Below are 27,358 nucleotides of genomic sequence, written 5' to 3' on the forward strand. Positions count from 1 at the left end.
ATCGGCATAACAAGCTCCGCCCATAAATATTTGACGAAACCTAGCTTTTTCAGGAATGGAAATTAGGGATGTTTGTCCGATTTAGAATAATAGTGATGGGTGTCTTAAAACCTATTATTATCTAAATCCAGCCTGTAAATAATCTCGGTCTCCTATGAAAGGTAGATAAACTATTTAAAATTGCTTGTAGCTTGTTACATGATGTTTAAATAGGCTGAACGCCAACAAAAATAAGCTCAAAAAGCGCGGTTTTATCACAAGCTAGCGTAGTTATCACGCTTTTTTTGAGCTCATTTTTAAATATGCAATGTTAAATAGCTTATCTACCTTTCAGAAAAGACAGATTATTTTTAAGGCTGAATTTAGATAATAATGGATTTTAAAACACCCATTTCTATTATTCTAAATCGGTCTAAACATCCCTAACTTCCGTTCCTAAAAAGCTAGGTTACGTCACGTATTCATGGGCAGAGCTTGTTGTGCCGATCGTGCTGCATTCGAGACCGATCTTGAAACGCTGTAAAAAAGCCTTCATTACTCTGAAAGTTAGTGGACCAATCTTTATTTTGAGTACAAAATCAGAATCAGCATGTCTGATTTACGTAGAAAATATGATAAAAGTTGTACGTGACAGTTATTGTTTAAGGAATAGGAGTTCTTTTCTCTATACGCAATAGCTCCTCGCTCATTCTAACTCTAGATCGCCAAGAATGAGCACGCTCGCAAGACCTTGGAAAAGTCGCCTATAGTGCGGAAAGGCTGGCTGCTCGTGAGAAAGGACATGGACACCAATGTATGGAGCAAGCACTGGTTCGTTCTTTGTGGCACTTCGCTTTCATACTACAAAGATGCCAAGGCCGAAGATACGAACCAGCTCGATGGTGTGATAGATGTAGCCAATGCATATGAAGTCTCCACAGTGAAGGCCGAGAGGAATCATGGTTTTAAAATAAAGGTAGTTTGGTATTAAAAAACAGGAAGGCCCACTGTTTATTTTTAGGGCATGTTAATATTTACCTAGTTTGTGTACAAGTCCAAGTATCAGCGATATTGCCTTTTACTATTGCGTTGCATTTGAGGTATGCTGTCGGTGTATACTCGTCATCGTATCGGTTGTTACTTGTAGCTGCAATGTCTGTTATTAGACCAAGGAAGGCGAATACGTTCTCTCTGCCATGACCTCTGGCATTAGAAGAAACTGGATCGATGCCGTCGAAGGCATAATAGCTGAAATACGGCGCGCTAAAGAGAAGAGTGCGAGGCAAGATATGGGATTCGTTTTTGAGTCACCAATCCGAAGTCCTAGGACACCGGGTGCTGCAGCTAGCCAGACTGTTCAACCCATGGCTCCTGTAGTGCCCGACTCCAGCTCGCGTGTTAACAATGCCCTCAGGTAGGCCTGGCTTACGATCTTCCATGTTTGGCCTCCTCTCTTTTTCAAACTAGTTTTTGGCAGCAGTAGTCTTAATCCCGCAGAATCATGCATCCTTGCTTTAGAGCTGTGTGTGAAGAAGCATTGCTTGACTTTTTTTCAATGAAAGGAAAATCCATTCTTGAATCTAATCTGATTTAGTGCCATTGTGCTTTAAGGCCTGTTTCCACCCACAGATATCTATCAGCTTATCATAGTTCATCTGTAAATAGACTTATCTCAGCAGTAATACTCCTTACGCATCCACTCAGGGGCATAGTTACCCCTAGCCTTATTCCTTAAATAGCCTTATTCCTTAGATAGCCTTATTTCTTAAATAGCCTTATTCCTTAGATAGCCTTATTCCTTAGATAGCCTTATTCCTTAGATAGCCTTATTCCTTAACCCATTCAGGACTAATTAGTTATTGGTTGACTGCTCCCCCAGCCTAATTAATTTTTCACTAGCCTTACAATTAAAATAGAGCTACACAAAATTGAGTATAACTAGAGTTCTTTTCAAAATAATCTTGATTTGTTTTTTGCAGCTTAACAAAGACATTCCAGGCTACAATTTGATATAAATTTTTGTGCACCTTTACAAATTCTACTGACCACAATTTTTAATAATTCTGTTAACTTTTTTTTGATCAAAATTGTTTTTTATGTTTCGTAGCAGCTCACAAGCAGTTTTTTGGTACTGACATTGTTGGACCTATGTTAGATTGATAGCAAACTTTATCAGCAGCAAATAAAAAAAGATTTCTCAATTCCGAGCAATAGAACAGGTGTTACTAGCTTCTAACCAACACTACGTCACTGACAGTTTTATCAATTATATAATCAAACAATTTGTTAATTTATATTGAAATGCATTGCAGAGGTTATTATGAATATATTATGCATAAAAAAGATACTCAAGTTACCAGCTAACAGACAATCAATCACCAGCAAAAAAATAGGTGTAAAAATACAGTAAAATATATTGTAAAAAATACAGTTAAAATGAATATGCATGAAAACGAAACAATATATACATGTATAATATGGGTGTGTTCATAAAAAAATGATGACACGGTGAGAGTTATTTGATGCCAACTACACATGCATATTTGCTGCCATTATAAGTTAGTTGATGCAGTATTCATCAGATATTGGTGTTGAAGCCCTAGGCTCATCATCAACGGCATCATCACTCACAAGCCCTTGACTGTCTTCACCTTCATGTAGCAAATATGATCGGTAGTAAGCAACCTATTTGCTTTCAAACTTCTCGTACAGCCTAGAAAAAAATGGTGCTTTAGTAGCTTTTCAGGGTAAATACCTGATAACAAATTGAAAATAAGTAGTCTACTGCAGCTAAAAATTGGTAATACAAATTGCAAATATTTTTTGATACTGTAGATATAAACACAGAAAGTCATGAAGATGATTACTGTGGTAAGTGTCCCCTATCAACCAATATTAGAGCCTAGTGGTTGGGGCTAGTTTATAGTAGATGTTGAGGTTGAGAACTATATGCTTGACTAATTGTGGGTTGAACAATTGGATAAAAATGAAATAAGAAATTTTTATTATCTTGTAGTTCTACAAGGAAATCATAAAACTATTGTTTATTATGGGGTAATAGAGTGATGAGTTCATGCTGCAAAAAGATCTAAATTTTATTGGATTGAAAATGTTATAATCATGTGTATCATGAAAAAATCCATATCTTACACTGTTAGAATAAAGTTTGTTAGAAATTCACAAGAAAAATTTCGGCTTTTTATCGTTTTTTTTCGGTAAAATTCTATAAATAGCCACATAAAACTTACCTTCTTCCATCAGAAAATTCTCATTTGCTTCTTGAACATTACTTTTGTTGCTATTTTCTTCCCCTGAGCTGATTACCACATCTAATTCACTTAAAAATTTTGCCATCGTTCGAATAAACCTTTTCCAAAATGGCGATCAACAAATTTTCAAAACAGTTGATATCTATCACATAATTTGTTAGTTAAAACTTTCTTGTCCAATCACATATTTGGTATCAAAATGATGCCCAGACTCTTAAATTTCGTTTGGTGAATGAATAAAACCGATGTACCTATACAGCTAAGCAATAGAGCAAATCAAAGTTTAACCCGAAGACTTCGGGAACGGGCCCTGGAGAGCACAACTCTTCCTGAAGTGATCGGGAACAGTCCTGAATGGGTTAAATAGCCTTATTCCTTAGATAGCCTTATTCCTTAGATAGCCTTATCCTTAGATAGCCTTATTCCTTAGATAGCCTTATCCTTAGATAGCCTTATTCCTTAAATAGCCTTATTCTTTAGATAGCCTTATTCCTTAGATAGCCTTATTTCTTAGATAGCCTTATTCCTTAGATAGCCTTATTCCTTAGATAGCCTTATTCTTTAGATAGCCTTATTCCTTAGATAGCCTTATTCCTTAGGTAGCCTTATTCCTTAGATAGCCTTATCCCTTAGATAGCCTTATCCCTTAGATAGCCTTATCCCTTAGATAGCCTTATTCCTTGGATAGCCTTATTTCTTAGATAGCCTTATTCCTTAGATAGCCTTATTCCTTAGATAGCCTTATTCCTTAGATAGCCTTATTTCTTAGATAGCCTTATTCCTTAGATAGCCTTATTCCTTAGATAGCCTTATTCTTTAGATAGCCTTATTCCTTAGATAGCCTTATTCCTTAGGTAGCCTTATTCCTTAGATAGCCTTATCCCTTAGATAGCCTTATCCCTTAGATAGCCTTATCCCTTAGATAGCCTTATTCCTTGGATAGCCTTATTTCTTAGATAGCCTTATTCCTTAGATAGCCTTATTCCTTAGATAGCCTTATTCCTTAGATAGCCTTATTCCTTAGATAGCCTTATTCCTTAGATAGCCATATTCCTTAGATAGCCTTATTCCTTAGATAGTCTTATTCCTTAGATAGCCTTATTCCTTAGATAGCTTTATTCCTTAGATAGCCTTATTCCCTAGATAGCCTTATTCCTTAGATAGCCTTATCCCTTAGATAGCCTTATCCCTTGGATAGCCTTATTCCTTGGATAGCCTTATTTCTTAGATGGCCTTATTCCTTAGATAGCCTTATTCTTTAGATAGCCTTATTCCTTAGATAGCCTTATTCCTTAGATAGCCTTATTTCTTAAATAGTCTTATTCCTTAGATAGCCTTATTCCTTAGATAGCCTTATTCCTTAGATAGCCTTATTCCTTAGATAGCCTTATTCCTTAGATAGCCTTATTCCTTAGATAGCCTTATTCCTTAGCGCACATTAGCCCTTTGGATCGCCTGCCCCATTTCCTTTAGACTCTATTGTATGCTGCTTTTTTACCTGTTTTACCTCCACCACTTGCGTTGAACCTCTAGGCATGATCTTCCTACTGCCTTTTGTCCCCTCAGTTTAATGCCTGCAATCAACTGTCTTTAGATCTAAGCGTGCTGGCGGAAGGTCGAGTAAAAAAAGGTATACTTTTATATTATTATATTTTAGTCTTACTTTATTATCATTATATTTAACGTTTTCTATTCCTTCCGCTTTTGCTCACCCCACTTGCTCCACCCGCTGCCTATTGTTATTTGCATCAATGTCTCATTTCCCTTGCTCATACTGAATGCATATATGTATATGTGCAGGGATTGCTGATTCGCTGACTTCCTGCTACGCTTGTGGGCAACCAGCAGTTGCTGCTGTTGCTAAGCTCACAAAACATTTGGATAAACAAAAATGTTGCTAAAATTGTTAATTATTCACCCTCGATCTTATTATAGTGCTACGAGTCATGGCAATGTATTGTTGAATATTCAATGTCTTCACCGCTGATTTTCTCACTAGCTATCTAATCTTCCAAAATGCTCCAGGGAGAAAGCTTGGGCAGAGGGCTTGCGTTTCGATTGGTGCCTATATTCTATGACACAATGCCTTGCCTGATTCTTATTTCAGTTCACTGTTATCCATGGCCATAGCACAATCGAAGACAACTCTACGGTTGTGTGGGCCTGTAAAGCTCTATTGATACACGCATATTATATTTCATTTTCCTTCACGCCGAACCGGCCTTTAGTTGTACCAGTATTATTGTTTGAGAGAAGCGTAGAAGAGTAGAAATGTTTTAGACTCGTATCACCTGTAAATCTGATTGACTGGCTAGCTATCAATGTCTCTTGTCCATTATATCATAACTGTTAGTTGATGATTACTGACTCATCAGTTGGAATTACCACAAGAAAAGTTGTGTTATACCAGAATTGGAGAATAGTTGCTGGCACCGTGTTAGCTGTATTTGGTTACATCCTTTCAGATATACAAGGCTTGTTGGAACACAGGCTTGTTGAAACACAGCCAGTAGCTGATTCTCAGCATAGGCGAATATTAACAATAAACACACTCTAGTTGATATTCGCTTTCCCCTGAAATGTTCATTGTAATAGACGAAAATTGCAAGGATTTGTGATTCAAAATTTTTTTAGTTTCCTTCAAATTTTTGACCAATTTAGTAATTTTTGATTGTCAAGAGAGGAGTTCAGTTGCATTGAACACGTTTCATGGCTCAATTCTCTGCCATAGTCTTCTGAGTCGAAGCGGCTATGACTAACTGCTTACACGTAGGAGTAATTTGCATGCAATTATCGCAAATAGAGTAAAAATCAACATTTATTACATTGTTTATCAGTAGGATACGTGAGAGGGCGCCTTGAGCACTCCATCGGTTGCTTGGTCTTGAGTACGCATTTCCTACCCTGAATAGAATGTTAGATGCACATTTATGAATGTGTGGGTGATAGTTCAATTTGATGTGAAGATGACCATCTAAAGTGTGCCTCAGCTTAGATGTGACATTGTCAAGGAGTGAGGTTAGAGCTGCGTTTGTCAAGCATCCAAAGGCCGTCCTTTTGTAAACCATTACTTACAATACTTACATACTAGTTTACTGGATTATCTTAAACTAAAATAGGGCAGGAGCATTGGAAAAGACTACTCAAACCCTGTGCAACCAACCATTTGCCAGATCTTTGTTTTTTTTAAACATCTCACTAAATTTATGAACCCTAGGCTTTTGTTGATTTGTGTTTACAAATGTGCCTTTACTCATGCGTGCAGTCTTTGAAGGATCGGTACATCACAAGCTAATTGAGGTTTTATCTTTCGCTTAAGCTCTGCAAATTGAAGTGAAAGACAAAATCTGTGTGTCAATATTAATTTAGACGTGTGAGATGGTGCAAATTTTATAGATAGCATTTTTGAGATAAACTAATAAGCTTTTAACCTGTAAATATTTTATTGTCTCAAAATACTTCACCCTTTCATTCATTTCGATAAGAACAGCTGTAGATTATCCTGTTGTGTACACCTTTACTCAGCTGTCCGTAAAAATAACTTACACTTGGCCGACCATACCTAAAGCTTATTGGTTGGTGTTGGTCGACATGATTACAGAGAGATGGCAGAGAGGCGTCGTGAAACCGGGGATGATAAGCCTCTGGAAGAGTTATACGAGGTTGTGGCTACCACTGAACGAAAGGATTCTACATGCAGTGACACGGAAAGAGAGGTAGGACAACTTCAATTTAGTGTACATGTATATAGCATGGATTAGGCATTGCAAACCCTGTTGTCATGAGGAAGTATTACAGATTTTTACTATCCATTTGTAGTTCGGAACTACAAATAGATAATAAAAATCTGTAATAATTATTCTTGGAACTACCAGTTTCGAGTTCAAGCACATTTTCTCATGCTTGTGTAAGAGGTTGATGTCACCTTCACCAACAAACTGTCATTGCTGCCAGTTGCATTCTTCCAGGGCGTGATATCAGTACAGTGCACCGTCAGGATATGGTTACCCTGTTATACGATTTTTTTTCACCTTGTGAAATGGAACATGATTTTTTGACCTCGCCTTACGAATCTTATTTCACCATCCGAATTCAACAAAATTTTCGTCCTAGTTCAAGTTTGGCGGTCAGTGTGCTAATTACATACGTCGAAATAACAAATATACTAAAATGCTGCTTGCGAAAACATTTTCACAACGTCTGAAAGAGACTTGATGACCGTTTTTCTCTCAGTTCAGCATTTCTCGTGTGTAAAACAGTAAAAATTTCTCTTCAACATCAGTAGCAAAGTTGAAGTTGCGATTCCTTCAAACATAAGGTCTGTGGTCAGACAACTTCTCTTAACCTGCTAACAAAAATCCATTTCATTATGTATCAAACAGAACGCTTTCAAGATCGGCATCGCTTGGGCTGTCTTGAAGAATTAGATTAAAAAAGATTTTAATCAGGTCGGCTAAAAGTTTTAGCAAAAACGTTTAGTAAAAAAGTTTATGTTATACATATGTCTGTCTTGACAGTACGAACTACACATTGCAACATTTTAATGCAGATCATAACTAATAAATACACTAAATATACTAAAGTTACTGTAGGTGACTATAGTTACTAAGTTTAACAAACTATTTTGTTACTAATGTTTAATATGTATAGTACTTGTATAAAATTTTAAGGTTTTTTTACCAGGGTATGTTTGCATTATATAATTACTATGGTTTCTATAGCCCTCCATACGATTTTTTTTATCATGCTAACCCTGGAACGGATTAAAATTGTATACTGAGGGTGCATTGCATGTAATTATGTAAACTATTTAAACTTACTAGCTGTACTACCCAGCGTTGCCCGGGTAATAAAAAACGTATTTGGACAGAAAATTGATTTGTCTTACAATGTAACAACATTTGCCATTCATCATGAATAAAGTGTTTTGTGTAGAAATAATTTAAGAGAAAATATAAACAACTGTAAAGGCTTTCAAACTTTGTCAAACAACTGTAACTTTCAAACTTCATATCATGAAAAAAATTTTTTATGCAGGTCAAATAAATTTAAAAAAATTAAACTACAAAAGGGTTTAGATATATATGTGAAATAGTTAGCAAGTAATAGCTAAATTAAGTCAGTTTTACTACGATTACAATAAAATATGATTCTGTAATAATACAATTAATACGAATTGAGAGAATAAAATAAAAATCCTGAATATGTTGAATTAATAATAACAATTATTTCGTAGAAGTGTGTGTGTATAAAAAGGATACTGTTCCGCCAGAAGCTATCAATCAAAACTTTGAATATGATGACGCTGGTACCTCTTGATACTGGATCCTCTCGATACTGGTACCTCTCGATACTGGTACAAATATAAAAATGAGATATCGTACTGTATTTGTCTGATCAAATTGGGAGAGAATGTTGAGGCGAGGCTCTTTCTATAATTGTCCGCGCGAGAATAATTGGCCTTGACTCCAGATATAGCAGCTGAACCTTAAAAAAATTTTTCTGAACATGGGCATCGGTAGCGCGTCGACGCATTGCTAAAATAATTAGTGTGCGCATCCTGCTATACGGTAAATGATAACGTCTTAAATCGTTATACCTTGTATGGCTCAATGGTGGAACGCCCGGATTTTAAACTTGCGATAGAGATCTCCGTCAGTTCAAATCCATCAGAATGCCGAATATCGATTACAAGATTTTAATAGCTATAGCTGGACTCGAATACACACATACATACGACCAACTTCGAGAAATATAGATGTAGCACTGTATTTTGCAGGTCTCAGCTTTGACATCCCAACCAGAAGCAGCTGCTGCCCCTCTGCAGCCTTTCCGACAGCCTTCAGATATTGGTCCTTCTAGTCCAAAGTCTCCATCGGTAGTTGTATCACCGAGTCAGAGAATAAAAGAAAAAAGTCGAGCAAAGACTCCTCCAAGAGCCCGTTCACCTCCTCCACCAAGCTCTCGCCTTCCTTCCTCCAGGTAATGAAATTCAACTCTATTCCAAAAGGCATTGTCTGACTTGGTTATCACTTTCTATTTAAAGCACATGAATTATATAATTTTTTTATTATATAGTTCAATACATCAGAGTCTTGGCTTTCGAATGAGCCTATATTCAATACACAAACAATAATAGAACTGAAAAACAGGGTGTCAAAAGTATGCCCTGCAATGAAAAAAACACTTGGTTGCGGTTCCCACAATGTGATGTTATAATTATTATTTAGCCTTAGGTAGTCGATCCCGTTCGCTGCCATTGAGGCTGCGCGTTTCTGTGACAATCGGCGCTGTTAAACCCACAGAGCGCTAATAATAAACTAGGATTTTAGATAATCAACAATGCCCGGGGATCGTGCTAATGCCCGATTAATACAAACACATGTTTTGGGTTAATTAATTATGCTTCAATAAATATATTGTCGTTGATAAAGGTAATGAAATCACATCAAATAAATTGTGACTTGCAGTGGCATGGCCATAGGACTATATGTCAATTGCACTTTCGCGAGATCACGCAATGCTTGAAATTAATTAGTCTCAGTCGTGCCCCTCAACATCACAATAAACATCACAATAAATAATATCATCGGGGAAAACATAGTATGGTGCTTGGAATCTGAGTTATTTATCATAGAAACTATCTGTACATGGAGAGCTAACGACACTGATTCATTTGACATCTTCATTGATTCTCTGGAGTTGTCCTACCTTCGCCTGCCACTTGCGTCATTATCGTAGTTGATAAATATAATCAGTAAGCAATAAAATAAGTGGTAAGAGCACACAATACCGAATATGAAAATTGTGACGTCACAATTTTTGAGCTGAGACCATTGAGCATTTTTGCGGTAGAGCTCTGGGGAAATTCTATAAACACCAACCAATGTCTGTCTCACCATGTCAAACAATGGCTCATCTGAAAGCCAAGACTCTGATGTATTGAAATATATGATAAAAAAATTATGTAATTTATGTGCTTTAGGTGATTTTAAAAAAAATTTTCATGAGTTTTGAACGTACTGTTAATTTATTTGCTTTCTGGTATTTTTAAATGTACAAGGCTATTCTTTAAAAGCTCTTTTTATTAACACATAGTTTATATACTTATGAGGAGAGGTTTAGTAGTATATTCAATGAACCCAGCTGGTCCACCAATAGTCCAAACACTTATCACCAAACTTTTCCTTGTTTAGTTTCTCCGCACCTGTTTTCTATCGCCCCAAATCTCATTATTTACAGCAGCAACTCTACGCATGGTGAGCTAATAGTTCATTATAGTGTTATTTGGCTCAGCATTGCTACAGTCAGTTCAGATTTACATAATCGTAACTGTTTTATATTGCTAGCCCTCTTGGTGTGGCATCTGCTGGCTCTACGACTCCTTTGTCCGCAACTCCAGCAGTCTCTTCGCCGCTTTCCAATCCTCATGGCAGCAGTCCACGCGTTCCCAGTCCACGCATCCCCAGTCCACGCATCCCCAGTCCTCATGTTCCCAGTTCACGAGCCGCTCATACGCTCAACCCTCGCTCCTCCCATAACTCCACTCCTGTGGACAGGATGATGCTTCTTCCAACAGGCAACAGCAGCGACGAAAATGATGATAGCCTCACTGCCAAGCTGTTGCAGTCCAATACACAGGTGAGGATTGACAAGAGTGTGCAATTCCTGTTGTTAATACTTCATATATTATCAATTGTTGGTTAGCATTTTGTTACTACTACCCATAGTTTTTATAGTTCAGGTGGCTGTGAGCTTGTCTGATGCAGAATGGTATCAGGTTTGCTATAGGTGGGATGGCAGTTAGTCTTTTAGAATGAATTATCTGTATTGGTTTCTCATTGCGTGACTGCCCTGGCTGTCTAGGTACAGAAACTTGAGCAGCAGGTGCAGGACGTGAACAGTACAGTGCGCAAACAGGTCGTAGAGATTGAGAGCCTGCAAACAAAGCTTGACCTCACTGCGTCTCAACTCCGAGACATGGAAACCGCTCTTACGCACTCCGCACAAAACCTGAACAAGGTAGATCATCGTATTCTACTACTGCATTAATATCAATCATCTATTATATGTAACAACAACAAGTACTTACCATCATGTCCAGCCGATGAGTATTATGATTAACAGATTGTTTGGCAAAAATCATCTCAATGGAACTACATTTAGGAGTATTAAAATGTAAATCAAGGTTATTTTGTAGTTACCGTAAAACCTGTATTTGAACGCCACTTTATTTGAAAGCCATCTCTATTTGAGCACTACTATGGGAGAAGGAATGAAAAATATAATGCCACCCTTTAAATGAATGCCGCTACTATTTGAACCCTATTTCTATTTGACCGCTACTACAGTGTACCCTCGGGACACTATTACCCTGTTCTACGATATTTTTGCCTTACAAAGTGGAACATGATGATTCTTCCACCTTGCCCCTCGAATCTTATTTCGCCATACAAATTCATTTAAAATTTCACCCGAGATCAATTTTGGCAGTCGGTGTGCTTATTAAGTCTATTTAAATAACGAAGATGCCGAAATGCTGTTCGCCGAAAACATTTTCACAATGCCTTAAATAGACATCACAGATTTCTCTCAGTTCATCATTTCTCGTGTGAAAAACGGTAACATTTTTTCTTTAAAACCAGCAGCAAAGTTGTTGTTTCGATCCCTTCAAACGGAAGGTCAGTGATCATTCAACCTCTCTTAACCTGCTAAAAAATTCATTTCATTACGTAGTAAACAGAAAATTTTTGAGAATGGCATGGCTCGGGTTTTTTGGCTAATTAAGTTAAAAAAAGCGTTAATGAGGTTGGCTAAAAGTTATAGTAAAAACAAAGCCGGAAACTGATAGGTGATAAAATTTTAGTGATAAAAAGTTGAAGTTCGGTAAAATAATTAACAATACTTGCTAAAACTTAGCTTTAAAGCACATAAATTACATAATTTTTTTATCATATATTTCAATACATCAGAGTCTCGGCTTTCGAATGAGCCTATATTCAATACACAAACAATAATAGAACTATGGAAAGCAGGGTGTCAAAAGCATGTCCTGCAAGAAAAAAACCCTTGGTTGCGGTTCCCACAATGTGATGTCATATTTATTATTTAGCCTTAGGTCGTCGATCCCTTTCGCTGTCATTGATGCTGGCTTTTCTGTGACAATCGGTGCTGTTAAACCCAGAGAACGCTGATGATAAACTAGGATTCTATATAATCAACAATGTCCGGAATCGTGCTAACGCCTGACCAATACAAACACATGTTCTGGGTTAATTAATTATGCTTCAATAAATATACTGTCATTGATAAAGGTAATGAAATCACATCAATTAAATTGTGACCTCCAGTGGCATGGCCATAGGACTATATGTCAATTGCACTTTCGCGAGATCACGCAATGCTTGAAATTAATTAGTCTCAGTCGTGCCCCTCAACATCACAATAAAAAGAGAGGGCTAGTGCATAATATCATCAGGAAAACATAGTATGGTGCTTGGAATCTGAGTTATTTATCATAGAGATAATCTGTACATGGAGAGCTAATGACACTGATTTCTTTGTCGTCTTCATTGGTTTCTCTGGAGTTGTCCTACCTTCGCCTGCCACTAGTGTCATTATCGTAGCTGATAAATATAAGCGGTAAGCAATAAAATAAGCGGTAACACACAACACTGATTATGAAAATTGTGACGTCACAATTTTCGAGCCTATTCCATTGAACATTTCTGCGGTAGAGTTCTGGGAAAATCTTATAAACACCAACCAATGTCTGTATCACCATGTCAAACAATGGCTGATTTAAAAGCCAAGATATTGAAGAACCTGAATAAGCTGAAACAGTACTTATGTAATTGCTGTGCTTTAAGTGTGTGTTTAGTAAGCTAAATTCATTTCAGTTAAATTCAAAGTTTAGTTGTATGCTTGTCTGTCTCGAAGGTGAGAATACACTTAAATACACATAAATACACTAAAGTTATTGCAGGTAACTTTAATTACTGAGGTTAACACACTATTTTGTTACTAATTTTTAACTCTTTAAGGACGAAGCCCGTCAAAGCCCGTCAAACGGGCAATGTCTCAGAGGCCGAACCCCGTGAAATCACGTTAAAATTCAGTCTACGATAGGCCTTTTTAAAAATATTTTGTTCTTTAAAAAAAAATCGTTAAAAATTAAAATTAATGGTTCCATCAAATTCGATAGGCTTGAGGCTATAAATAATCACCTATACGCATGTGCAAGCAAAACACGTTGTAAAAGATTTGATCTTCCTTTTTGAAAAGTTATTCATCGTGTACGGACGCGATTGTTCAAGCTCTGCTAAAAAGTTTGTTTAGAGGAAGACATCGGCTGGTTTGGAAGTGAAGAAGAAGATACTAGGTCAGAAAAATGTGGAAAAGACGATGGAATTAAAAAAGAAGATCAACAGAGTGAATTAGATTGCAAAAGTGACGGTGAAACGGCCGGCGATGAAACCGGGAGTATTTACGGATTTCCAAGAGGAGCTGACTTAAAACCAAAATAATTACGTTTTGCTGACAGCTTGGCAGGAGTAAAAGTTTGAATTCTTAAACAGGTAAGTTTTTTTTATCATTTAAAGCTTTTTATAACATCGGCCATTGTAAATGTTATAATTAACGAAACGAATAAATATGGCTTTCTAAAACATTGCGATGCTTCGGAGCTTGTTGATGGTAAATACATCTGGCGAGTTGTTGGTTTAGCTATGCATATATATTCTCGAAAAGCCTACTCTGTTGTCTTAGTGCTCCACAATCCTTTATTATCTATGCTGATTTTTAATAAAAATTAAAAATAGCAACAAAATAGAAACTGGTTTTCTTTTTGCTGACTATTTTGAACAGCCTGCTGGCAAAATATATTATATATATTTTGCCAGCAGGCTATATACGACCGGTTATATTCTGTTTTGCTGTCTGGTAAATGTATATCTATAGATGAAAGCTGGCATATGGAAAGGATGGCTCAGCTTCAGGCAGTATATTCCATCTAACAGATCTAGATTTGGAATAAAGTTATTTGCACTCTGCGATGCTGTCTCTCGCTATGTGCACAAGTTGTCTGTATACATCGGTGAGGAGCGAGAGCAAGCTGAAGGCGCAGTGGAGTCACTTGTGGAGTATCTTTGTGCGAGTCATGTTTTGATCCTTGTCATGCTAATTAGATTTATTTACAAATTGTATTTTGTTTAGTTTCTACAAATGCTTCGTATTGCTAGCTTGTACATCGTTGCATTCGCTGAAATATCATCATCTATTGTATTTGTTGTGCATTAGTATGTTGTATTTGTGGTTTGTTGCTCTCCTCAGGGCACTCACCTAATCAAAGAGTTCAGTTCTTATAGTGTTTTGCAATGTAGCAGTCCATGATTTGCTGTTTCTGCTTATACTAAATGTTGCTTCCTGTCTTTTGTTGCTTCACCAAATGTGTGAATACAGGCTCCCCACTCAATTTTTTTTGTACACAACCAGCTAATCTTTTCTGCAGCACACATGAATCTGGGCAATGAGTTTATATGCAAAATTGTTACTGGTACATATATCTATAGTTTCAATAAATACATATAAATCTGACTGCAGAAAATCATAACTGCGAATAAATAGATTTCGAAATGAAAAGACTTGCAAGTTACTTGGAGGAAAAGATCTCAATCTGTAGGAAAATATCTCAGCTTTCAGATGCATATTCATTTGCAGTTTCATACCAATTTGCATGTAAGTTATAGCGAAGCTTAGGCGACCATGTCAGGCCTCAATTTTCTGCTGGTCTTTTGGGTTGGTCGCTGAGAATTTCGCATGGCCCTCCCGTAATGCTTCGGAGCTCATAACTCCACTTTCAAGGCTCTCCAACGACCACTTTCTTTTGCAAATTGTTGTGAACCTATGAATCCTTGCAACCAGTATTTATACAATATTGTCATTTACTTTTAACAATTAGAAAAATGCAATGGAAAATGAAACATGAAAATAAAAAAATCATTGCTTCAACAATCTGAGATTTTTGCTGGTAAGCATTTGCAAGCTATCTGCATTAAGAAAATATCAGCTTGTAGAGAAATTTCTCAGCTTTGTGCATAATAATTGATGTAATTACCACAATTGTGATGAAAGTTATTGCAGTTTTTATGCAGCCATGTCGAAAGCTCAAATCGCCCTAGTAATTGCCCCCGTCCGCTGGTACTTTCCCAGCCGTAAGCCGGCCGTCGCTAAAGGGTTAATATGTAGGGTACATATAGAAAATTTTGATGATTTTTACTAGGGGACGTTTGCATTATATAATTACTATGGTTTCTATACTCCTCCGTACAATTTTTTCACCATATGATGCCAACCCTGGAATGGAATAAAATTGTATCTCGTAGGTGCACTGTATTTGACATTCTTGATTTTTACGAACCCATAATAGCAGTGATCAGTAGAAAAGTGTCCACAGTATCGTACTAATAATGACTCGATTACATCAATAACAATTACCATATAGCGTCTACTTGAATACCATGGCGCTTTGTTGTTTAACCCTTCCTCCATAGTAGTAGTCAAATAGAGGCGGGCGTTGAATTTTTCAAATAGCTCACCAGAATTTTGGGAAGACAAATTTGAGCCATTTACGGGCGAAGCGAATACCGCCTATATTCTGCACTCTCATTCGCTCCAGTCTGCTAACTTATCTCCAACTTTTCGTAGGTCTCTTAGATAGTGTTAGCAAATATTTATCTCCGGAATATAACGTAATTTCCAATCTACAATGTGGTGCAAAATTTCTTGAAACATTACATTTTTGTAAGAGTAAATAAGAAATCGAAACTTGAAGGCAGAAAAATTGAAATTAATTTAATCTATATATTACATAAATTAGAGTAAGTTACTCCTCATAGTTTTATCACACACTCTAACATCAACTCTACGTGTTGCTACACATGCGTAAGCCTACGCTTCCGTTTGTGTGTCTTTAAGGAAAATAACAGTTTGCAGCTTATTACTTTGTTAATAGAGATTTTACATACGCTATATTTAGTTTTTATCCAGTTTTTTATAACGCAATATGTAATTACATGAAGTATATGTCATAGCTTTTAGATCTTTTGAGCTAAACAAAATATAATGTATTCTTGTAAGTCTCTTTGCTACAACATATAACTGTTACGATATACAAAGTAAACATTTGTGTCGAGGGATGACTACGATAAATGCTCATGAGTAATAATAAATGCATCAGGAGTTGTCCCTCCTTAGAAAAGTTGATCTTAGTTATGTGATGCTCCGTATCACCGAGTAGTACCAGGGTGTGTCTTTGTAGAGTGTTTACGAATTAGCCATTCGAGAAAGCCTTATATTTTATTGCTTTGTGTAGGAAAGACGGAATACAAGTAAACTTACAGAAGCTCTGGAGACTTTGAAGAGAGATCAAACATCAGCAGGAAGTCACCAAGAGAAATGCATTCATCTAGAAAAACAACTTAGTGAAACCACTCACAAGTTGGCTGCTCAGGAACTAAAGGTTTACAAATGTTTTTAGTTGCCTAGTACTCTTAGTAGCTATATATTGTGTGATTGGCCACCCCGACTTGAATAATTATATATGGAAGGAGTTATGATCACCTGCTAAATTAATTTGTACTGGAAGTTGTTTCAAGTATTATTACGTTATGCAGTTTGTTACATGTTTCAAGTGAGCAAAAGTATTTATCGCCGAGTGCTTAGCTGGGGCAATGCCTCGCTAGGTCTATTTTAAGCTTTCTATCCCGAGCACCAATCCTATAGCTTCAATTCTAAAGAACCTAAATGTATATCTATAACAAAAGCAGAGTCCACACGCAAAGAGACAAAAAAGATATGTTAGTTGATATTTTGGCGAGTTCATTCATGACGGTCCCAGCTTGGCAGATTCTGATACTGAACATGGTTTGGGTAGATGAGCGGCATAGAGGAGAAGACTGGCAAGTTGGCTACTCTAGAGAAAGTGCTCGCTAACACACGACGGCACTTGCAAGATGCGGTGGACAATGCACGGGAGACTGAGCTACAGTACCAAAGCAAGTTGGAAGAGCTGGAGCATGACTTTGAGGAAGAGAAGCTCGAGTGGCAGGAAAAGCTCCACAAGGTTATTTTTATGAGAATACATTATTGTTGTGAGAATTGGGTGTGAGAGAGAAAATTAAGGGATAGAATTTTTCTGGAGGTATTCTTCAAATAGGCCATATTTTGGCATTGACAAATTGATAAATTTGTTGATTATTCTAACAATGAACCTTGTACAATAAGTTGACCCGATGAAAAAGTGTCTTCGAGGCTCACAACAATCTATATATTTCTTTGAAGGGTATTATTTAGCTACAGAATCATTCAACATCTTTTCCCAAATATCGGAGCTGCTTTTGCGGTCCTTAACCTATTTGAGGTTGGCAACCTTATCTATAACTCTTTATTATAACATCTCTCCTAGATGGAAGAAAGGCTTGACGGCATGGTCACTGTGTCTAACAACTCTGTCAACTCCGACCTCGGTGGTCAGCTGTTGAAAGAGAAGTCTCAGAATGTGCAGAGGCTGGAAGAACTGGTGAAAGAGCAGAAAGGAAAGATTGATCAACTTACAGAAGAGATTGTCAGTAGTCGGCAGCGGATCGAAGACCTTCAGGTATGATGATCTGGGGACCTTCAGGTCTGGTGATGTACATGTACTATCTTTCTTGATCGCACTTCTTGTACTAAAAATCTGCCTCAAAGTAAAGAAGTGTTTGTCAGTGTTGTCTGCTCTTGAACGAAGGATGACAACCCTACTTATACTTTATAATGGAGAGTTCTCAGTGAGATTAAAAATTCATTTTATATGTTTAGATTAATGTTTAGATCTGATATTACTTTTTACCTTCAACTATAAATTATACGGTTATTTAAGTGCTGCAGTTATTATGTGATTGCATGATTTTCTGATGTGTATATTTATAAATAGTACTTCGCTATACCCTAGGACACTTATATTTCACTAGTATTCAGTTTCGTGAGTAGCATACAGAGTAAAATTTCGCTGCTACTTAATTTCGCAGTTCTGATGATTTCGAAAATATGGTGATATGAAAATAAATGCAGTGGAACAAACATAATTAGATTCCTCAGGTCCAGTTCACTGGTAAGGGAAAAATTTTCACTTTGAGACTAGTTTGTATTTGTGAACTGTAGGTAAAAATGTGTAGGCAAGATCGATAATGCAATTTGATCACTTTCTGTCATTTGTTTCTTGGTCTATTAATGACCCGCCGTGACTGATGTGGTACCAATATTAGATCTCAAGTATTTATAGCACGCGGTGGCCATCGCTCAGGGTTGTTATTGTTTTTGGTTGGTAATAAAATTCATCACTACAATAATTATTACTCAATTTTATGACTTTCCCCACCAGACTTTCATCTTCATCAGCTACAAATTCAGTGACTAAACTAATATCATCATCTTCCTCATTTGTCTTGGCTTATCCAAAAACACTTGTTATCTTAATTTGCTTTGCCATGCTGCTCAGCCGGTGTATTAGCTATGAGGTTAGCATAAATTGCTCAATGAGCCCAAACACGCACGAAAATTACCTGCATTTCTAATATGATGATTCTATTGTGGTTATCAATGAACAAAGCTATTTAATTTCGCATTTTCGCTCATTTGTAATGGTGGTTTAGTTTCGCTCATAAAATCTTCGCGAGAGGATGACTCCACAGAAATGAGAAAGTTAGATGACGTGAATACATACATGTAAGTGTCCTAGGGTAATAGGTGTATTGTTGTTGGCATAATAATTGTCTGAGGTTGTTATCTAGCCTTGCGATGTTGGATTACAAGAGACTGTCATATGCAACGCAAAAAATAATTTTTACTTTTAGAGTTACAAGATAAATCTCTAAATGAGTTCACATCTGTAGCGTAAAGCAAGTAGCTTTCATAAAATCTTTCTATAAGAACGGTATTCTTTGGACTCGTTTTCCTCTTCTAGTTCGCAGCAGTCCTTTCAGTCGCATCCTTGGTTGCACGCAGGGTACAGCGATGCTGTCTCTTTTCCTAATTGCCTTAATCCTTGTACTTGATCAATTATGCAGTGCTACAAGGACAGAGCAGCCGTTAACCAAAACCAGCTGGACACTGTACAACAGGAGAATATGATGCTACATACGGAATTTCAATCAATCAGGAACGACCTAGAGAGCATGGTATCCGAGCTCGCCGCTAGAGACAGTGAGCTCGCTGTGAGAGATAGCGAGCTTGCTAGTAAATGTCAAGAAAATGCTAGGCTTGTGGCCAGTGTTGCGCAACTGCAAGAGCGGTGTAGGCGGGCCGAGGCAGAGGTTTGTTGATTGTATTGAACGTCAACTGTGCCTTAACATTTATCTTCTAGGATATTCTGTCTGCAATAACATGTTTAGGTACCATAGATGGCAGCTTTTTTGTAGCGTGTGGACATATGTTGATAAATCAGAAATGCTAGCGGAAATTGCTAGCATTTCTGACTATGGAGAGCAACCAATTATTGAGCTGCGTATGAAGATACGCAGATGTGATAGATACTCATACACTCTATTTGTACAATTCTGTTGTCTTTCACACTACATATATCTGCAGTTGTTCCTATTAATTTATGCGATTCTTGTAGTACGCAGCTAGATAATAATATTGGGATCTTGGGTACAGGTAATTGGTACTAGCACACAAAATGCTCTATTCCTTTGAGGACAGCCGTCACTTAACCAACTGTTGCTGGTTCCTTGTCAACTCAACTTTTGCCATTTTTGCAAAGCTGTTCAGTGGTTTTTGCTATGACGCATTTAATTACAATGAAGATAATTTTTACAAGAAGTAAAATGATTCAAGATGTTGTCCTGCATGTAATAATGCTTTTATTGCCTGCAAGGAGGTCTTACATACGCATTTGTGCATCAATTATTTTTTTAATTTATGTTAAAACAATGTCTCCCTCTGCTGACCTTGATTCGATAGCCCATTTAAAAACTGCTGATTAGGAATTTTTGGGGCTGTCTACCCAATACTTCATATGAGCAGCTAGAATTTGGAGATTATGCATCTCTGGTTTTGTAATATTCAACCATGCTTGACAAAAGAAAAGCAATTTAAATAATGTTAGATTTTGCTGTTGTTTGTCTACAGTTGCCATAACAAATCTTGTATTGACAGACAGTTGTATATGATAGACTTGAACTGCTTAGCAATGCACTCCCAAAAGAAATTACATGTAGGTGCGATCATAGAGTTATCTCCCCTAGAGATAACTCTATGGGTGCGATAACAATCCACCCATTATTATTTTCATAGTAGGTTTCACTTTTGTCACGAGCATTAGGGTATTCTCGCTCAAAAGAAAATTATGCGGTTGTGATGCGCTGTCCATAGACGAGTAGATAGCTTTAACCATGGCAATTTTTTGCAGGGAAATGAATCCGTTCCTCACGGTGAACAGGCTTTAGATGTAGACAAGTTGATGTCTGAGCTAGACTCTTTCCGCCGTACCACCGCAGGCTTGCAGCAGGAGTTGCAACACTCTGCCACTCAAATCGAAACTCTGACAGCTAGCTGTCGCGAGTCCGAGCTCGAGCTAATGAAGGAACGAAGCAAGGTTCCGCATACTCCAGTGCCAGCACCGACATCTGCAAGCCCTGGTAGGATCATCTCAAATGCCTCTTAGTATAACCATTCCTTGACACTACTATTGGTCATTGTCACTGGTCATTGTCCATTAACAAACTGATCATCTGAAAATTATCTTTGTAAAATCTGAAGCTGCGATCTTTGTCAGTTAGTCCATGACTGCTCAAGGTAAACTTTTTAATTCAACCTGTGATGTCTTATTCTCGGCGTTGAGTAATGGCTAGGTAATAGCTGCAACAGTCATGCAAGCAGTATGTCAAGGTTGTCAGCAAGCAGTATGTCAAGGTTGTCAGCAAGCAGTATTTCAAGGTTGTCAGCAAGCAGTATTTCAAGGTTGTCAGCAAGCAGTATGTCAAGGTTGTCAGCAAGCAGTCTGTCAAGGTTGTCAGCAAGCAGTATATCAAGGTTGTCGGCAAGCAGTATGTCAAGGTTGTCAGCAAGCAGTATGTCAAGGTTGTCAGCAAGGAGTATGTCAAGGTTGTCAGCAACAATAGATGACCCTGTATCATCTGTTGGCAAATTATTTGCTGTATTTAATAGTTACGATGATACGATTACCTTTTGGAACGACTGGCTCATTCTTTCAAGGTCAACCTTTTGCATGAACAATATTTAAATAACAGGATTAATTTGTTAAACTATCTACTACACGGTCTCGGTATTTGCTATCGCAATGTTAGTCTATGGCTATATTTATATATCTTTTAAACATTAAAAGGTATATAAACACAGTCAATCAAATTTGTGTTATGTACAGTGGCAGTGTGAAAACTACTGCATATATATTTAGTTAGGAGTATAATGTAATGTGAAATCCTGTTAGTAAAATGATAGAGAAGCTGAAAACGACTTCAGAAGAAAATTACAATTTTTTAGTCATATAAAATAGGTATTGCGAGGCGTTTTATATATATACTAGCTATCACCTGTTGCCCGAGTAATAAAAGATTCTTTGGACAGAAAATTGATTTGTATTTAACATATAACAACATTTGCCATTCTAACTTTTAAACTACATATCATGATAAAGGTGTTTTGTGTAGTTGAAATAAATTAAAAGAGAAAATAAAACAACTATAAAGGTTTTCAAACTTTGTCAAACAACTGTAACTTTCAAACTTCATATCATGAGGAAAAGGTTTTGTGCAAGACAACTAAATTAAAAATAAATAAAACAACTGTAAAGGTTTGCAAACCACTGTAAATTTAAAATTTCATAACTTTCAGCGACGTATATTTTTAATAACGTACAGTAGAACCTCGGTTTGAAAAGCGAGTTGTTCGAGATCCGAAACAATTTTTCCCATTAGAATGAATGTAAGTAAATTTTAATCCATTCCAAGGCGAGAAAACAACTTCGGTAAAGCATTTTACATTTTACACCATGAACTGTACTGTATACTGCATACTATAAATAAAAACGGGTAGATATAGATCGTGTTCAATTTTAACAAAAGCTTTTCTATTCATGATGGAAAAAGAAAACAAAAGTAAACATTCCGCATGTTTTGCTCTTAAAACATCAAAAACATTAAAGGTTACGATACAATGACAAAAATTGCAGAAATTGATAATGAAACGGCAAAAAAATGCAATATATCAGCTACATCAAAATCGTAGAAAAAGAAAAATATAAACCGCAATGGTACATTTACTTCACATCTTTGATGGAGAATCCTACAAAACAATTTAGGGTAACTTGACTGGAGGAGTTATCTCTCTAGCAAATCTATTCGGTAAATCTCTTCATCCTAGATGATTCCTCCCTTTTTGTAAAGAATTTATGAAGCGTAAATTGCTTCTCTGTTTGTTAACGAATGTTTCCTTGCTGTTTCCGGAGCTGTTCCAATTCCGATGCGAATGCTCTCAAATTTATGTTCGAGATCCGAGATGAACAAATCTTAAAATTTTTGGTTGAAAATCGAGTTGGTTGAGATCCGAAGTGTCCAAAAGCCTAGGTTCCACTGTATATAATCAGTAAACAAATCGCCAAATTTTAAGTTTGAGATAAATTATTGTGAATATCGTGGGGCCGAATAAATTAGCCCTAACGAAAAAAGACAAATAAGCATCGTGTTGCATATACTTAGATCCCAAAATATTGTAGAACAGAAGCATTGTAACTCGTGGACGCAGGGATAAAATAATTAGCACGCGCATGGTCCATTCGGTATATGAAAACACATTTGAATGCTATGCCATTGTAGCTCAGTGGTAGAGTGTCCGGATAAGAAACATGTCAATGCATTCGTCGCGAGATGAAATCCAACAGAATGCGATACTTCATTATCAAGATTCTACTAGTTATAGCTGCAGGGACAAACATACACACATATCCACATACATACTTTGAGAAATATATACAGTGTAACTTGCATAGCTTGCCCTCGGATAACCTCGGATAGCTCGAACACATGGTTAACTCGAACGGATTTGTTTGGTCCGTTCCCACGGGATGATAAATTGCTTTAGATAACTCGACTTTAACTTCGTTAACTCGAACAGTTTTTTGCCCAACGGCTAATGAGACGATTGTTATCGCTTTATAATATCACTTTATTCCAAACCATAGAAATAAACATCAATTTTTAGTAGTTCTTAGGCATCATTATTGCCACTATCAGCAAAATATTTTTGTCAACGACTTTTCTAAAGGTTTGCAAAGAAATTTACCAAACATCCGCTTTGGGATATTTCTTCGAAAGCAAGAAGCGAGATAAACTTGAAGAAAAATTGGTTTTTGTTAAAACGCCCGAAAGAAAAATATGTCTTTTTTCTGAGCGTTTCAACCGCGATCAAGTTTTGCCTATTATAATCGAAAAACTTCCTGGCAGTCACATCACCTAAAAGAACAAATAAATCTCAAGTAATAGGAAAATATTTATACTTTTTGATAAAAATTGTTAAAACATTACATGAGAGGCCCCTTAACTTGCGACAAGCAATCTATGCTTTTGATTTATATTTAGTTCGTATATGTACTGGTAAATACATGCACTTGTGACCGTGTTCTCATAACTTGAATGCTCTGATAACTCGAACACTTTCTCTCGGTCCCGTGAAGTTCAAGTTAGCCGAGTTGTGTGGATTCAGTAGTTTAGCATCCGCATATCAGACCATAGATCTATCTGTAAAATTTTGTAGTCATGTTATTTTCTCTAAAAATAATTTGTCAACAACCAGTACGTGTCAGACTAATGCAGCTGAGAGCTCGGAGTATAATCTTCCAAAGTATGGTTCACTCATTATTGTTAATCCTGGGTTTAAGTTAAGATTGTAGCTGGAAGTATGGTTCACTCGTTGTTGTTAATCCTGGGTTTAAGTTAAAATTGTAGCTGGAAGTATAGTTCACTCGTTGTTGTTAATCCTGGGTTTAAGTTAAGATTGTAGCTTGAAGTATGGTTCACTCGTTGTTGTTAATCCTGGGTTTAAGTTAAGATTGTAGCTGGAAGTACAGCTATGTCAGAAAATATCAATTGAAGAAGACTGTCTAGCAGAACTTAAACCATAACTGTCGCGTACAACTTTTATCGTATTTCCTAGGTAAATTAGATACGCTGATTCCGATTTTGTACTCAGAATATAGATTGGTCCACTAACCTTCAAAGTCATGAAGGCTTTGTTAAAGCGTTTCAATATCTGTCTCGAAAACAACGCAATCGGCACAACAAGCTCTGCCCATAAATATTTGATGTAGCCTAGCTTTTTAGGAATGGAAGTTAAGGATGTTTAGTCCGATTTAGAATGATAGAGATGGGTGTCGTAAAACCCATTATTATCAAAATTGAGCCTGTAAAATAATCTGTCTTTTATGAAAGGTAGATAAACCATTTAAAATTGCTCAAAGCTTGTTACATGATGTTTAATAGGCTGAATGTCGAGAAAAATGAGCTCAAAAAAGCGCGATTTTATCAAAAGCTAGCGTTATTGCGTTTTTTGAGCTCATTTTTGATTATGCAATGTTAAATAGCTTATCTACTTTTCAGAAATGACCGAAATTATTTTGAAGGCTGAATTTAGATAATGGGTTTTAAGACACCCATCTCTATCATTCTAAATCAGACTAAACATCCCTAACGTCCGTTCCTAAAAAGCTAAGTTGCATCAAATATTTATTGGCGGAGCTTGTTGTGCCGATCCGTGCTGTTTTTGAGACCGATATTAAAACGCCTTTAAAAAGCCTTCATTACTCTGAAAGTTATTGGACCAATCTTTATTGTGAGTACAAAATCGGTATCAGCGTGTCTGATTTACCTAGTAAATACAATAGAGGTTGTACGTGACAGTTATGGTTTAAGTTTTTGAGACTAATCATAATAATGAGGCGGAGTGCTTTCTCCATATTTTTAATTCGATGCCTACCATTGCTGAACATAGTAAGAACATGGACAAAATAAATGTGCTAACCACGAGAGAAAATGATGTGCTAATCAACAACAATTGAAACATTTTGATTCGAGGCGAGGATAAATGTCTTGATACAAAGTCAGGGATAAACAGACACAAGAAATCGACTATAGTAGTGATAGTAGTGTCACCATTCTAAACTGGGAAGACTAAAAGCACAATTCAGTAGGCCAGACATCAAACAGCGGGAAATGTTTGATCTACCACATTTAATGGACATATTTCCAAAGTTTTTACATTCTATAGTTTAAGATCCCATGATTAAAGTAGTGCTGGAAAACTGCAATGCGTAGTTTCTGTTGGAGTTGTCCTCTTGTTGCTGTTTTGGATATTATACTGAAAAAAAATTACTAAATTTGCCTTGATAATTTTGGCACCCCATTAAAAAAAATTTTTGGCAATGCAGATGGTATGATGTTGTTATATGTGCTTTATTTTAGATGGATTCACATTAGCACAGGTCGTCGAGTTGGTTGGAGTTGTTGCTCGCTGCTGTGAGCGAATGACTGAATCAGCAGTTGCAATGTTGGCAGGGGAAATGATTGAGACAGATATCAAGGCCAGTATTAACTTTAATCAGGAACAAAGAGGAGTGCTTGGAAATAAAATCGCAGAACAACTGGTCAAAAAATTTTCTGGAGTTCGTCAGCGACTCAATTATATTGTAAAGCACTCAGTTTCAAAGAAACAGTTTGACAATTTACATATTCAGAATGAGGCTTTGGCGCAGCAGCTAGCTGAATGTGAGGAGAGCAGTTCTCCAAAGTTGGCTACTCAAGGCACTGTAGAGCCAGAGCCTGGTGAGACGGACTATATCACAGCATTGCTTGATCGGTGCAGAGCCGAAATTCTCTGTATATCAACAGACATTACACGTTTAGATATATCACATGTGGAGACTCGTTTACAGTCTCTAAATACAGCCCTCAGTGAACTTGATCAGCGCAAGGCTGCCAACGATTTTAGTTTAGAATCTTCAATTGAGTCATATTGCAACAAGCTAGCGGTGCAAGCAGCGGCAACCTATGAACTCGCCCGTTGTCTTTCCGATGGTCTTGATGTATCACAGGCTCTGACATCTATAGAGAATTGCCTTAAATCTACCTCAGGTCTCGTAACTAGTATTGAAGACATATCTCTTAGAAACTACGCTCTTCTTGTGTCTGAGAGGCTCCTTATTTCCCACGAATTAGACCATCTAGTGCTAACAGGCCAATGGAAAGGCTTTATACATAATCAGTCAGCTGACTTGACAAGAAAGGCCCTTGTCACTGAGACTTTACATCGAATAGATGCGTTCTGCATGTCTAAGGGGCAGCCATTAGCTAACATATTTCTTAACAGCTGTATAAGCAACCTCTTGCGGCAGAACATCGATGGAAGACCCACTTTGGACATGTTAAGGAATGAGACATCACTAGTTGCCACATTGTTGAAGAATGTAGAAGAAGCTTTGGCAGCATGTGTTAGGGAGCATGTCTCTCTTTATACATCTGATCTCGTAAACTTTGGGTCTATAGAAATAGGGGAAGTCGAGTCATTGCTGGATGGTATCACCAGCAGGCTCTGCAAAGAAATCAAACTCCTTGCCTCCACTGGCAATCTGTCAAACATCTCGACTAATTGGCTGCACAGAAAAGTCTGTGAAGTTTGTGAAAGAGCTAAAGGACTAGAGGCTAAAGATATGCCGAGCGATGTGGCTGAACTAGCTCTCAAGCTATATATGTTTGAGAGCAAGTTCAATTCTTTCTCTTGCCTCATAACGAGTAGAGAGACTTCTACACTGTCGCAGTCACTAATAAGTGAAGCCTCGAAATTAGCCGGACTGTCAGCTGAGTTAGCAAGGAAGTCGGCTGTAGAAGGTTCAACAGAGTCGAAAATAGCCTTCCTCGCTCATCGTCTTGACAGGACTGACCGCCTCTTAGCCACTTGCACTAGTCGTTACAGCGACACTGTTCAGCAGGTAAATTTATTTTTTCAAAACTGTTTTGTTTAGTATCACCTGTAGAGCTTTTTCAAAAGGAGATCTTGTAATTGCT

General features: G+C 37.1%; 1 protein-coding gene across 4 annotated transcripts in view; it reads left to right on the forward strand.

Annotated features, from left to right (window-relative positions):
* The window catches only part of LOC137399565 (putative leucine-rich repeat-containing protein DDB_G0290503), a 65,731-nt gene that overhangs the window by 17,482 nt on the left and 20,891 nt on the right, over positions 1-27,358 (forward strand). For 2 of the 4 annotated variants that reach the window (XM_068085745.1, XM_068085764.1), the window contains exons 9-21: positions 701-955; positions 1,146-1,393; positions 4,843-4,878; positions 6,850-6,964; positions 9,028-9,230; positions 10,598-10,889; positions 11,115-11,270; positions 16,621-16,767; positions 17,182-17,370; positions 17,713-17,904; positions 19,352-19,597; positions 20,695-20,923; positions 25,760-27,282. In XM_068085745.1, coding sequence (XP_067941846.1) covers positions 701-955; positions 1,146-1,393; positions 4,843-4,878; positions 6,850-6,964; positions 9,028-9,230; positions 10,598-10,889; positions 11,115-11,270; positions 16,621-16,767; positions 17,182-17,370; positions 17,713-17,904; positions 19,352-19,597; positions 20,695-20,923; positions 25,760-27,282 — 3,831 coding nt within the window. The remainder of the gene's footprint in view (positions 1-700; positions 956-1,145; positions 1,394-4,842; positions 4,879-6,849; positions 6,965-9,027; positions 9,231-10,597; positions 10,890-11,114; positions 11,271-16,620; positions 16,768-17,181; positions 17,371-17,712; positions 17,905-19,351; positions 19,598-20,694; positions 20,924-25,759; positions 27,283-27,358) is intronic. The other 2 variants (XM_068085757.1, XM_068085750.1) reach the window with 2 other exon arrangements.

This window comes from Watersipora subatra, chromosome 1 (assembly GCF_963576615.1).
Source record: "Watersipora subatra chromosome 1, tzWatSuba1.1, whole genome shotgun sequence".
In the NCBI taxonomy this organism is placed as follows: domain Eukaryota; kingdom Metazoa; phylum Bryozoa; class Gymnolaemata; order Cheilostomatida; family Watersiporidae; genus Watersipora; species Watersipora subatra.